Source organism: Cebidichthys violaceus, unplaced genomic scaffold (genome assembly GCF_023349555.1).
Source record: "Cebidichthys violaceus isolate CVI_PGR_0920_01 unplaced genomic scaffold, fCebVio1.0.p SCAF_21, whole genome shotgun sequence".
NCBI lineage: Eukaryota > Metazoa > Chordata > Actinopteri > Perciformes > Stichaeidae > Cebidichthys > Cebidichthys violaceus.
Genome location: NW_027176384.1, coordinates 11822974 through 11836825, shown reverse-complemented (window position 1 = coordinate 11836825; position 13852 = coordinate 11822974). Strand labels below are relative to the sequence as shown.

General features: G+C 48.3%; 1 protein-coding gene across 1 annotated transcript in view; it reads left to right on the top strand.

Moving 5' to 3' along the window:
• The window catches only part of snd1 (staphylococcal nuclease and tudor domain containing 1), a 150525-nt gene that overhangs the window by 13698 nt on the left and 122975 nt on the right, over window positions 1-13852 (top strand). Inside the window, exon 10 of the mRNA XM_068717407.1 lies at window positions 5069-5173. Within this exon, the coding sequence (XP_068573508.1) occupies window positions 5069-5173 (105 nt within the window). The remainder of the gene's footprint in view (window positions 1-5068; window positions 5174-13852) is intronic.

The following is a 13852-nucleotide window of genomic DNA, read 5'->3' as shown; positions in this document are numbered from 1 at the left end:
AGTTCCGCGTCGACTAACTGGCACTTTTTCCTTTTGGCCCCTCTAACGTAATGATTTCCAATTTGGATCCTCTTGCTTTTCCATTGAAAGTCCTCATTTATCTTTTGGACCGCAGAGACAAAAAGCGGCAGCCAGGTACAACGCTTTTCAGCGTGACGTGCAGACGTTCTCCGGCATGAATCAGACTTAGCTTCAAAGCTAAAGGGAGGCTTTGCAGCTTCAGGACACTTGAAGTCCACTGCGGCATTTCCACTTTTTCTCCCGGCGCTGCAGCAGAAGCAGAGCCACTTTTGACGCTTCGAACAAATTGTATACCTCCCGACGCCTCTTACTGTCACATTTGCACCACCCCACTGAATAAAAATAATAAAAGGCGCTGGGAAGGAATGCTTAACGGCTACCTTTTTAAGCACTCCCCAGTCAAATTAGGGCCAAATCGCTGGCGTATGCTGGAGAGGCACCGAACGATCCCCAAAAGCCGAGAACGGAGGGATATTGGCTTCGGAGGTTATTGGCCAGAGCCTCGTGAGAAAAGAAGTGTCCTTAATATCAAGTACACATGAGTGCACTCTCTCCTGGTTTTCATCACGCGTTACTTCAAATCAAGTGAGCAGGAGTCTTTGATACATTACGGTAACACAGCTGACATATTCTGGTGTCCAAGTTGTGCCTTTTTTTTTTTTTTTTTAAATGTAGTAAAGCAACTCTGTTCTTAAAACATCATTTTTAAATCTGTTCTCCTTCTGTGTGCGTTTTGATGATGACATGCGCCCCCTTCCCTTCAGTTGATATATTGGGAGAAAAAAAAAAAGAAAAAGAAAAACTTTAATACCTCCCAAAGTTTGGCTTTTGTCTGTGTTTGCTCCCTCCAGACCCTGAACTTTAAGACCCTGAAAATTCATGGCTAGCCTGAGGGTTACATAAAAGGTATTGCTTTTGAAATCTGCTTACAGAATGAATTTGATAAACTGCACACGCCATAAAGCAGGCGCGAAAAAGAAACTATGTGTATGTATACATATATATATTTTTTTTCCTGACTCAGAAGCAAGAGGCTAGAGGACGGATAAAACATTTATATTATCAGTGTGAGCTGCTCTCAGATCTCTCTGAACCCTCTCAATAAAAGAGGTTTGGATGTGGGCAGTGTGTGTGTGTGTGTGTGTGTGTGTGTGTGTGGGGGGGGGGGGCAGAAAGAAAGGAAGAGGGCTGAAGAAGAAATTGAAAGTGTGCTTTTTCTTTCTTTTCTTTTTTTTTTGTGGAGAGGTTTAGAGAGACTTAAGGGAAGAAGGATGAAAAGACATGAGAAGTGAAAGTCAGTGAATTATCAAGATCCCTGGGACTCTGGGTGTCCTCTCTCTGGTTACTGCTACGGTATTGCACAGCTGATGCCCCCCCCCTCCCCCCTCCTCTTAAACCTTGGGGCACTTTTTGATCTCTGATGAGTTTCCCCGTCCTCTTTCCCATGCTCTCCCCCAAAAATAGCCTCAGAGGAGTCTTGCTCCATGTCAGCTGCTGCTGCTTTAGTCTTTTTTTTTTTTAGTTTTGGGGATAGAGAGCCGTCAGCCGCTCCTGCACCATGCATTACTTTGAATAAATATACCATATGAAATATGTTTAACTGCAAGAGACTCCTCTAGATTATCTCCTCACAGAGTTTATGTCACTTTAGAACCCTTTTAACTCGTTGAAAAAGTGTGACTCTCAAGACTTTTTGTTACCGGTGAGACAGTTGTGATGGAAAGCGTCACGCTGACCCTGCAACTTGCTTGAGCCATTTCAAAGATGAGTCCATATTGGACCCCCCCCCCCCCCCCTCCTCCTCTCATGCTTGTCCCTGTGACATTTGTCGGCACCTAATACAGCAATGCTCCGACTCTCCCAGGGACACATCCATCCATCAATCCCATCATCATGCACTCCTCTCCTCTTCTCGTCCACTCTCCTTTTCACTTCTTATTATCTGAGTGATGGATAGAGTGGAGGAGGCTGAGCGGGTCCAATCCCCACAAGTCAATGCTGCTGACGAATCTTCTCCCTTTTTTTCTTTTTTTTTGGACTGTCTCGCCTCTCTCTCTCTCCTCCCCACCTCTGCTGGGACCGGAGAGAGTGGATGTAGGCCATGCCCCAATAGGCTCCCTCTCCCCTCATCTCCTCTTCCTCTTCCCTTCCCCTCCTCTCCCCTGGGTAGCCATCGACCTGAGAGGTGACGGATAAAAGGTGACGTGGTGTGAACCCCTTTTTACCAGCCGCTCATCACCGGCTTGTCAGGACGACTGTTGCTTTCGGAGGACCACGTCCAGAAGAAGATGGAAGTTAAAATGCAAAGCGAGTGTGTAGTTGTGATGTCTGAGGATTGGGAAGACAGAATAGTGCACTTTAAAAGGGTTCAAAGGGAAAGAGATGGCAGCAGGGCCTCTTGGCTATACTCTATGCTCCACTTAAGATAAGCCAGACAGAATGGTTTACAAGGTCAGACGGCTTCTTTAAGAAACCAAAAAGTCACGTTGGGGGGGGGGGGGGGGGGGGGGAGACGATGAGAAAAATGGTGGTATTGGTTTGTGCCCCAGTTTGGTACCTGTCCCCGGATAATGTCCTCACAAAGCGTTACGTACTCATCAGCAGCACCCCCGGGGGGGGGGGGGGGGGGGGGGGGGGGGCTAGACGACAGCTGAAGGCCTTAATGACGGCGTCACAAACACCAGTAGTTAAACTTGAAACCGTGCAAATTGGGTGACAAATCATCAGCACCGGAAGACACATAGGTGTTGCTTTTTTTTTGTTTTTTTTTTTTTTGTTTTGAGGGAGGCGCTCTGACACGAGTAATGAGTAATAAGTCCCGGGCCCTGCGGTTAAAACCCAAACGTAATGGATCGGACTGACAACCCAAACGCAGTCCCCGGCGGTAGCCGAGACCCTCCTTTTCCTCCGTGACTGATCTTGGCCACTGCAGATGTGGTGTCGGCCGCGAGCAGAAGGTGGCAGTAGATCCCCACCTCTGGAGTGTCGGATTAGCCCAGTGAGTCACGCTGCCCGCCCATTTGTCTGCTCTGCCTGCTCGCACGACCCTCATGGCAGCTACTTTGCAAAGACTTTCTTTTTTTTTTTCGCTCTATTCTCCCTATCTCTCCTCCATCTCTTTTTCCTTCCGCCTCTGTTCTTGTGATATTTGCCGAGAGATTACACTCCCGTCTCTCTCCGGCTCGCTCCATCTTTTCTGTTCCCTCTATCTCGCCGCGTTGATCTGTCCTCCTTCCTTTCGCCTCTCACGTCTCGTCTCCTCCGGCTGATAATTAGCCGGTAAATGTCTCTCTCTCTCTCTCTCTCTCTCTCTGTCTCTGTGTCTCTCTCTCTCTCTCTCTGTCTCTCTCTGTCTCTGTGTCTTTCTCTCTCTCTCTCTGTCTCTCTCTCTCTCTCTCTGTCTCTCTCTCTGTCTCTCTCTCTGTCTCTCTCTCTGTCTCTCTCTCTATCTCTCTCTCTCTCTCTCTCTCTCTCTCTGTCTCTGTCTCTCTATTTACATGGGCAGGCCACAAAATGACCTTGTTACAGTGTGTCGCTGCATGCATGCTCCCCCTCGTGCTCATTCTCCCTCTCTCTCCTGCTCCCCATGTCTCTGTATCTCTCCCACTCGGCTCAGTGATTAGTATATGATGTATTTTGGCTGCTGTGGTGGGCAGCCTGTTTACCACGTGGGCCGGTCTAATTTCTTCTTTTTTTTCTCTGGTGACAAATGCAACGGCAGTCTGATTTAATTTTTTTTTTTTAATGGAATAATTAATCTCCCAAATAGCCTAAAACACCTGGAATTGCGTTAAAAAAACATTCAACTTTATCTCTAACTCAAAAGGATTTTTTTTTTTTGGTTATTTTGTTTTTCCACCACACAAACACCCACACAGTCCAAATTGTGCTTGAAACACAGCTCTCTCTCTCTCTCTCTCTCTCTCTCTCTCTCTCTCTCTCTCTCTCTCTCTCTCTCTCTCTCTCTCTCTCTCTCTCTCTCTCTCTCTCTCTCTCTCTTTGGGGACTTCAGCTTGAGCACAGCCTACATACCAACCACGGCCGGAGTGATGAGGAGGCCATTTAATGCACATGTGGGTGGCAACATGTGTAGGGCGATTGATTCCTCAGTCTCTCGCAAGCGGCCTACTTAAAAGGCCTTGGGGTTTGGATGCCTCCTCCATCTCGGCCACATTATACCCCCAATCTGTCAGGAAGGGCTGCGACACACAGACACACAGAAGATTGGGCCGAGTTACAAATATTCGTCGGGGCTTTTCTTCATTTTCTCCTTCACACTAGACCCTTTGTGAACTGCAATTTTGCAGGTGCAGCTTTTGAATTTCCGCACATATTCTTCTGAACCGTACCCGCAAATTGAGGTTGCTACCTTTGGGACGGAGAGAAATAACATCTAAATGCCAAACATAAATTAGTCTGTGGTTTTAGTTACACTTGTAAAGGTCTCCATATACAGTGCCTGCCAGCCATTTGTTGGGCAGAGGGCTGCGTTAATGCTCCACCAGTCTATCTTTAACAGGATGTTTGTGTTTTAAAGCTGTTTCTCTTGTACTCTGTCTCCCTCCTTCCCTCCCTCCCTCCCTCCCTCCCGGTGCCAATCCCCAGATAGCCAAGCGTCCTCGCTCTGTCCTCCAAACCCTGCCGGCCTGCTGGACGCCTTAGCTCGCTTACTTCCTCAGTCACTCAAGGATCACTCTCTCTTACCTCGCTCTCAGTGCCTTCTACTCGTGACAAGCGCACGATCCGCACTGTCACTCTCCTTCCGCCTTTGAATAGATCTCTTCCCCTCCATTTATCCTTTTTACCTGCTCCTTCACTTCCCATCTTTCTTTCAGTCTATCTGCTCGCTCGCAGTCTTTTGCCGTAACGCTCTCCTCCATCCTACAGGGGTGGGGGATTTACAGGTTGTTGTTTTTTTTTTGTACCCTTAGATTCATTTCCAGTTGAGTTTCTTGTCTCCCTTTGGCGCTTTGTTCACCCAGCGATGTTTGTCCGTCCGTATTTATTTTACTCAATTCCTCTCCTCTCTCTTCTTCTGTCCCTCTAGGTGATGCAGGTGGTCAACGCCGACGCCATGGTGGTGAAGCTCAACTCCGGAGAACTCAAGACCATCCACCTGTCCAGCATTCGCCCCCCTAGAATCGAGGGAGAGGTACAACTGAACCTGTCCGTCTCGTCTGTCTGCCGTCTGTTTGTGTGTGTGCGCGCCATAAGAAGTTCACCGCGGTCGCTTTTACTTCGTCGAAAGTAATTGGCTGTCGTCGTCAGTTTTTATGGTGACAACACATGTCACAGGGGCCGTAAAAGTGTGACACATACTGTTGCTCCGCCGTCAGCGGAGGAAGCCACTGAGCCGAATGGGCCGCCGAACTGAGACGCAGCCGTCGTCTGTGTGAAAGAAACGCACACACACACACACACACACACACACACACACACGGGCGTCAACACGTCAAGCCCGCTGCTTTCTTTGCGACGTCGACAGTATCTATAAAAATGACAAACCGCTCCGACCATCCCGCTATGTTGATTTTAAACGGGTGTGTCAGTTCTACTCCTGTTCTATTTCTACGACGCGTACGAGCGGCTGCTTGTGTCTCAATAAGTGATCGGGTGTGGTCTCGTGTGGGAGGGCTTGCGGCCTTGCGCGGTCGGCCAATTAATTAGACGCTCCACGGAGACGACTCGTTGTCCCCGATGTCTCCGACGTCTTGACAGAGTTGGTTTATTCTCATTTAAAGTCAAACACGAGCCGTTTACATCTCCCTCCACAAATTCCCGAATATCGATCCGCCTCCCCGTGCTTCTCTCTCTCTCTCTCTCATGCCCTCTTCTCTTCCCTTTACACATCCGTCTTCTCTCTCTCTCTCTCTCTCTCTCTCTCTCTCTCTCTCTCTCTCTCTCTCTCTCTCTCTCTCTCTCTCTCTCTCTCTCTCTCTCTCTCCTCTCTCTCTCTCTCTCTAAATGACCGCGGGGACCACTTTGACCACTTGGTGGCGCCCCCGCAGTTGGGGGCACATCCACACACTTTGCACACACCCAGTGGTTGCAGCACTGCAGAGAGGAAGCAGATCGATTTTTTTCTTTTTCCTTTCCCCTCAACACCCCCCCTCCTCCCCCTCTCTCTCTTTTCCTCAGAACCACTTCAAGACATAAAGTGAGAACATAAACGTACACAGATACACGCTTACACCCACAGACCGAGTCACAACGATAACGACACGTATTCATCCACACATGCAGTCTGTAAAAAAACACAAAAGCTGTTTGTATGCAGTTACACCTAGACACAGGAATCAGCTGTGAGCATCAAGGCATTTAGTGGTTGTGATGAAGCCTTTTTGTTTTCCCGCCCGGCATACAATTGAACCTTGCATCGCCTCCAGACACTACATTTCTACGCCATGTATTTACTTATGAAAAAAGGGCCGATCTAATTACGTTTCCCAATTATCCTTGGTGTCTGAGTCCTCTGAAATGTTATCATTCTTTAAATACCAGGCTCAAGAGGTCTGAAAATGTCCCCCCCCCCCCCCCCCCATTAATTAGAAAGTTTTAGTGTCACAACGGTAGAGATTCTCCTTTTTGTCAAAGCGAGTTCCGTATCTTAAACTCTCTTTGTTTAACACGTTGTTTACCGTAACAGCCGTTTATGAGCGAGTCACGTCTCATTTCCCTGTTCAAGGAGGCAGGAGACGTATCTAGGAAGCAGTTGTAAAAGTCAGATGTTGGAATATCTGCATCAGCCCTTTATTATTTCTGTCTTGATTGTTTTGTTTTACTGACTCCTCTCTCCTCTCGTTTCTTCATTTTATGGTTCATCTTCCCCACTTTACTGTTGTCTAGTTTTTATCCTCTCCCTCCATCCTCGTCTCCTTCTCTTCCCCCGGCGTCGTTAGTGCCTTGCATCATTAAGAGACTGCTCTGTATCTCTCTCTCTCTCTCCCTCTGTTCTCTCCTCCTCTTCCTTCTCCTCCACAGTCACTTCCTCCTGCCGTCTTTTCCCCTCCGGGGGTTTACGCTGTGGTCAGATTGTTGACCTGCACCGTTGCTCTTTGTGTGTGTTTTATTCTCTTTAGCGCTCTGTGGTTGTAATAAGCTTGTGGGCAACAAAAAACCCACCACCACCACCTCTCCATTTTGTCTCTCTGCCTTTTTCTTTTCTTACATGTTCTTCTGGAGATTCTTTCTTTCTCCACGTTACCGTTCCTGATTGATTTACTACTTTTGTCGCTTCCTTTCCTCTAGGTTCCTTGTTAATGTCCTCTCTCTCTCTCTCTCTCTCTCTCTCTCTCTCTCTCTCTCTCTCTCTCTCTCTCTCTCTCTCTCTCTCTCTCTCTCTCTCTCTCTCTCTCTCTCTCTCTCTCTCCATCTCTTCCTGTCTGTCTGTCTGTCTCTTTGCCTGCACCAGATGCTTCAGCAGTATGTGTTTTGTGCTTCATTACACTGTCGTATGTCACAGGGAGCCCAGATGTGTGTGTGTGTGTGTGTGTGTCGTGTGTATTGGATTGGTGTTATATTGGCACAGTGTTGTATTGCTATTTCCTGTGCTTCATGCATATTTAATTGCTCCTGCGTGGTTGTAATTTTTCATGTAAATAGCCTGCAAATTTACCAAAATCAGTCTGTGTGGGTACCAGCTCACTGGGCTAGTGGAGTGAAATTTATGGTGTAAAAATAAACCGTTACGAGCCCTTTAAGGATTATATATTTTATCATCTTGAACTAGGAAGACCACGTTCAAATGGACCTTTTTTTCGTGGCTGCAGGAGGTCTTCTTTTTGGAGGGCAGCCTTGCATAAAAAAAAACTGCATTTCTTTCGTTTCGATGATGGTCGTTGGCGGTGCTGCTGGTGCTGTTCGTTAGCTGGTTTATTTCTGTCTGAGCTGAGGCGCTGCCTGTCTGTCTGTACTGCCGTTGGCTCAGCTTTGAGTGTTGTCGCTATGGCAGCAATGCAGCGTTGTGATAGATTTAAAGGGCCCTTGGACTCCTGAGGTAGAATACAGAGGAACGCTTCTCTGAATCCGCTCTGTGCCGTCTCAGTTTTCGGGGGGGGTCTTGGGTCCAGCAGGGAAGCCAAAAAAAATAAAATAATGCTGAATAAAGTTTATGGCTCATTGACCGTCATTCTGAACAGTGGAGGCGCTCGAATGCGAGCACATTGTCAATAAGAAAATAGAAATAATAAAAGAAAACCGTGACACGGAGGACTGAACCACGACCCGATACAATGGACGCTTCAGAACCATTACAGCCCTATTCATCCATGGAATGGAGCGTTTTATGTCCAGTCTCATTTGCCAGCCGGGCTTCTGTCTGACCACTAAATTAGAAAAACTGAGCCGTTACTTTAGGCGAACAGGGGAACTTAATTTCATGCCCTGTCTACACTCCTCTACAGATGCAGATATAGTATACGTTATTTTATCGAGTGTCACTCTGCACATTGTGACCTGTTAAAGTTTCCTTTCACTGCTACCGCTGGCAATCCCTACAATCATCGATATTGAGGTGTTATTTGATTGTTTCTGAATTGCCTGGCCCGAGTATCGAAGTATTCATGAAGGAGAAACACTTGCCAGCCGTGACTAACAGCTGTTGGTAGGGTTGTTGTTGTTTTTTCCCTCCATCATGCGTAAAGAATAAATCCTGCGCACACATACGAAGCATACACTGCGGTGACTGATTATTATTATTTATTTTTTTTTGTTGCGAGGTTCTAAGCAGCCATTGCTACCTCCGAGGTCACAGCAGGTATCTCTCAGCCTCCAGCTCCACGCGTCCCGTCGGCCGACACCGTCGCGAGCGATTGAGCGAGCGAGCGAGCCGCCGGCTCACGACGCGGCAGACGGACACAAAGACACCGTCACGGTTCTGCGGCGCGGCTGACGCACGCAAACGCACAGTGACATGCTTGGTTAAGCTACATTAGCCTATGTCGGGAAACATCTTGGAAATTGGTGTCAGCATGTGCACAAACATGGATTACACACACATGTGCCGTGTGTGTGTGTGTGTGTGTGTGTGTGTGTGCGTGTGCGCGTGTGTGTGTGTGTGCGCACATGCTCAGCATTGCAGCATGTATCTATGAACCCAGAGAAAAACAAACTTAGAAATGTTGTATTCTGACGTGTGTGTGTGTGTGTGTGTGTGTGTGTGTGTGTGTGTGTGTGTGTGTGTGTGTGTGTGTGTGTGTGTGTGTGTGTGTGTGTGTGTGTGTGTGTGTGTGTTGCATTCTCTCGAGGTCTGTGGGGATTTTCTCGTGCCAGTTGTCGTTACTATCCCCGTCCGTCTGGATGCGCGTGTGCGCTGTTTGACCGTGCGTTCTGCAAGCGAGGCCATTTATGTTTTTGTGTGTGTGTGTGTGTGTGTGTGTGTGTGTGTGTGTGTGCGCGTGTGCGTGCGTGCGTGCGTGCGTGCGTGTGTGCGTGTACACCGTTCAAGGGGAACCAAGGCCAGATGCGATGTACCAGTGGACTGATGTACTGCGACCGCCCCTGCCATCCCCATCGCCTCTGGTTCCCGTTAGTCCCCTAACACCCCCCCTCCACCTCCCCTCCCCTCCTTTCCCCTCTTGTGACTACACTAATTGTGCTCAGACTGACAGATCGGGAGACCAATGGTGTCTGGCTGCAGCGAGACATAGGACACAAATGTCCTCACTTTTTGCTCCCCCTCTCGTTTGACTCCTCTCCTCCCCGGCGTTGCTGCTGTGGCACATCTTCAGATGTGAGTTATTTTGAGCTCAGGAGTCGGAGTCAGCTTTTTCTTCATCTTCGTCTTCTCTCTCTCTCTCTCTCTCTCTCTCTCTCCTCTCTCTCTCTCTCTCTCTCTCTCTCCTCCTCCCTCTTTCCTCTTCTCCCCCGACCTTTTTTTTTTTCTACTTTTCCTCTCGCATGTGCAGCAGGACAAGCCCAGCGTAAACACGAGTGGGGAGCGTTGTCTCTGCCACTCAGTGACTCACTGTCACACCCACTCACTCACAATCGACGCGTTTGTTTGTGTGTGTGTGTGTGTGTGTGTGTGTGTGTGTGTGTGTGTGTCTGCTTTGACGATGTCTCGAGTGTTTGTGTGTGTGTCTCGTGCGTTGTAATGCATGCATGTGTGTGTGTGTGCTTGCGTGGTTTAAGTAGGGTTAAGGACGGTGCTGATGGAGCACATAGGGAGGGAGGTCGACTCCCCGTCCTTTACATAAGCCAATACAGTGACTGTGCTGCCCGCCTCCCAACGGTCCGCCTTCAGTGTGTGTTGACTTTGTAGTCCTGTCTGCCGCCGCCTCCCATAAACCACCTGTCTGTCTCTCTGCCTCTCTTCCCCACTCTCTCTCTTTTCTTTCTTCTGGCTCCTTATTATTATTTTTTTTGCGTTTCCCATTATTAGGTTTATTTTTATACCGGAACGCTGCACTCTTATTAGCGTTTCTGTGAATACGGCAGGTCTGAACAGTCTGGCAAAGTATGTGGGCAGAATTTGACAATCTCCACATCTTCATAACTACGAAGTGCATCGGAATGTGTCGACTCCATATATATATTTTTGTTGTTGTTGTTGCACTGGCTGTTTCGCACGTTGTTCTTTGAACAATTGTCATACGGTGCTATGGCGTGTGACTTGCTATTAAATTCTATTTCACAGCTACAGTTGCAGTCAAGACATCAAGGTCAAAAGCATGTGGTAGAATATGGAAATACAAAAAAAAAATGTGTCGCAGCTCGTCAGGTAATTATCTACTGTAGCGTAGCGCGTGATGCTCGACTACAGCGAGGAAATCATCCAAATCCTGTCAAATACGAAAAAAAACTCACACCATTCCAACTGCTGCGTTACAGTAATTCAATAAGATCATATCTGTGGCTTTTCAGAACAGAATCGGTCCACTTTTATCACGCGGGAAGATAACTCTTGGAGTTTGATTTCAAGGGATGGCTGTTTGTGGAAGCCAGTATTTAAGCAGACGGACCCATCTGCTCGCTCCTTTTTTTTCTTCTTTTTTTTTTCGTCTCCTTCCTCCAAATCCTCCGCCCTCGGCAGGCCCCTAGCCGGGCATCGCATGCTTTGACCTCAAGTTTGGGGGAGGAGGGGTCGATGATAAGGGGAGGAGGGTTGCCCCTCCCCCCCCAAGTATATCCCTCCTCACCACTGGGTGAATATTTGTATTTAGTTTGGCTGACACTGTTGATGAAGCCAGGACTTGGCTTGCGTCTGCGTTGGTTGCTAAGGGCCGCATTAGAGGATGATACGACGGTAGCTTTTGAGGGATACTGATTTGTTGCCACCTCAAATCATTTTTGGACAGAATCGGCCATTTCTAAGGGAGGGGGGGGGGGGCTTTGTGTTTGAGAATATGTGCGACCTTATCCAGTCTAAAGCTATTAAAATCCGCTAGGTGCTTTCGATAGTTTGAACATATTCAGCAACATTAGCGATTTTATTTTATTTAGCAGAACAACACTGAAGAGTGCGGGCCGCCTCTCTTGCTGCTTTTATTGTACGACATCTTTATTTACGACCGTGCGATCGAAACGCGGGCTGCGACCCGTCACAGCCGTCCCTATAAATCGACCCGCGCCCCGTCCTCGCAGCAGCGCATCATGAATGGAGCGGCTTGTTTTTGTTGTTACGGCACTACAGGTGATTTCCTTCTGGAGTCCAGGTTCTCTCTCTAGAGGCTGTTGTGGGATCAGTTCAAGTCAGTTTAGTTTAATCACTTCTTTGTATTCTGGCGTATGGACAATAATGCTGTGAATATATGGTTATTAGATATATTAGACTTTGTATCGTAGCACCACAACCAGCTACATCCTTCACGCTCTTCGCTTCAGGAAGTGTTCCTCTCCTCTCTCTCTCTCTCTCTCTCTCTCTCTCTCTCTCTCTCTCTTCTCTCCTCTCTCTCTCTCTCTCTTCTCTCCTCTCTCTCTCTCTCTCTCTCTCTCTCTCTCTCTCTCCCCCCCCCTCCCTCCCCCCCTTGCATTGTCTCCCCCCCCCCTCTCCACCACAGCCCTCTGCAGCCATTTCATGTTTATGCACGCACAATTGAGTAATGTTGTTTGGCTTACAGTAGTAAATGTTGACTGTTTAAGGCTCCCGGTGCACTGCTTAATCAAAAAATAATGTCCACTTTGCCCGGGACACACGCACTCTGCAGCGCGGTTCTCTCAGAATATAGTTCACGCACAACATAACACGATCGGCTCAACGGGAAAGTACGGCCCGATACTGTACACCCCACCCTCTACCCCCCCCCCCCCCCGCCACACATCAGAAAGCATGACGTGCTCCTGAGTCATGATTTCACCCTTGGAAGTTCCAGAAGCTGCAGAATGCTTGCAGCAGTAGCATCCGCACATTCTGCAGCCCGGCCCCTGCAGCCCTGCGACACTGTACACTCCAGCCAGCGTCATGCCTCTGCAATAGTCAAAGACGCTTGCTGAGCTTTAGCTGGTAATTTGGAACGAAGGGAATTTACCCCAAATAGAACAAGAACTCCCCCCGAGGATAGTGAGAGCAAACTGTTGTTACTGGGTCACGGCTTTTTTTTTTTTTTTCCTGTAACCTTCCTGCTACTGCATAATAACATTTTTATGGATGGCGTACGCACCTCGTCCTGTCTGAGTAATTTAATGATGCTGATGTCAGTTTGTCTCGGTCCGGAGGCTGCAGTTGAAATCGTCTCCTTAGTCAAATAGTTAGAGCTGTCACGGTCTATGTTTTCACATTGCTCATCAAGGTGGAGCAGCCTTGTGTGTGTGTGTGTGTTTTCTTTTCAACAGTTTGAATAGCGCTGCGACTCTTTGTGGACCTTAAAGCGGACCAGGTCGGTCCATTGTGAAATATGAAGCAGTTGCAGTCAATTGTCGCCATTGATTCCCGTGGCTGCCTGTGTTTTTGAAGCTGTAACATTTCCTCCCTCCGTCTCACTTTCTTGTTTCCTGACTCCTTCACCTTGCAGCCTTTGAGTCGGCCCTCGCTCCGTTTCCTCAGAGACCTACAAAAAGATGGAGAAGTGCCTTTTTGTCCTCCTCGTCTGCTTCTCCACTCCTTGTGTCTAATTGGCATAGAGTGCTGACATTTACACTCGTTGCCCTAAGTGACACGGCACCATTTCTACCGCGAAACGGCTTATTAGTTAAAAAAAGTTTTTTGTTTTTTTTCTTTTCCTATTCTTTGTCTTTCCCTCTCCTCCTACGTTCATTCTTTACTCTATCAGAATGCTAAAGGCCTCCACAATTAGGCCGTGTGTAATAGCCCTTCAGGATGCAAACACCAGTGTCTGGGAATTGTCTTAATGTGTGACGTTACAAAAATCCTGTCCAAAAGAAGGATTTCACCCGAGCGACGCCAACTCGGTAAAAGTTATCCTCATCCCCCGGCAGCTAAGTCCGCAGCTCAGGCACAGAACTCTGGATTCCTGGCTGGCAGCGCTCCTAAAAGGCCCCGTCGTCATCATCCCGCCGCCACTGACTCGGTAGGGATGAAAGACCCCGACAATAAGCCCCGACTGACACAAAATGGAGGACATCGGCTCTTGGCGGAGCGCTGGGCGGGGGGGCGGGGGGGGGGGGGATTTCTGCTGGCCATGTGTGAGATTAACTCACCTCTGAGGTTCCACGCTAGGCTGCTGACTCCGCTAGTGAAAGGAGGAGAAGGACGCGAGTGAGGGAGTAAGAAAAGAAGGATGGGAAGCTATTAAACTCAAAGGTTATTACATTTCTGCCAAGGTTAAAAGGAACTGGCTGGCAGGTTTGCCGGTTTCCGGAGCGCCTCTACCCGGGCCAATGCAAACAGGCCTTCTGTGCAGAAGCATTGTCACTGAAACATGGCGCCGATTTC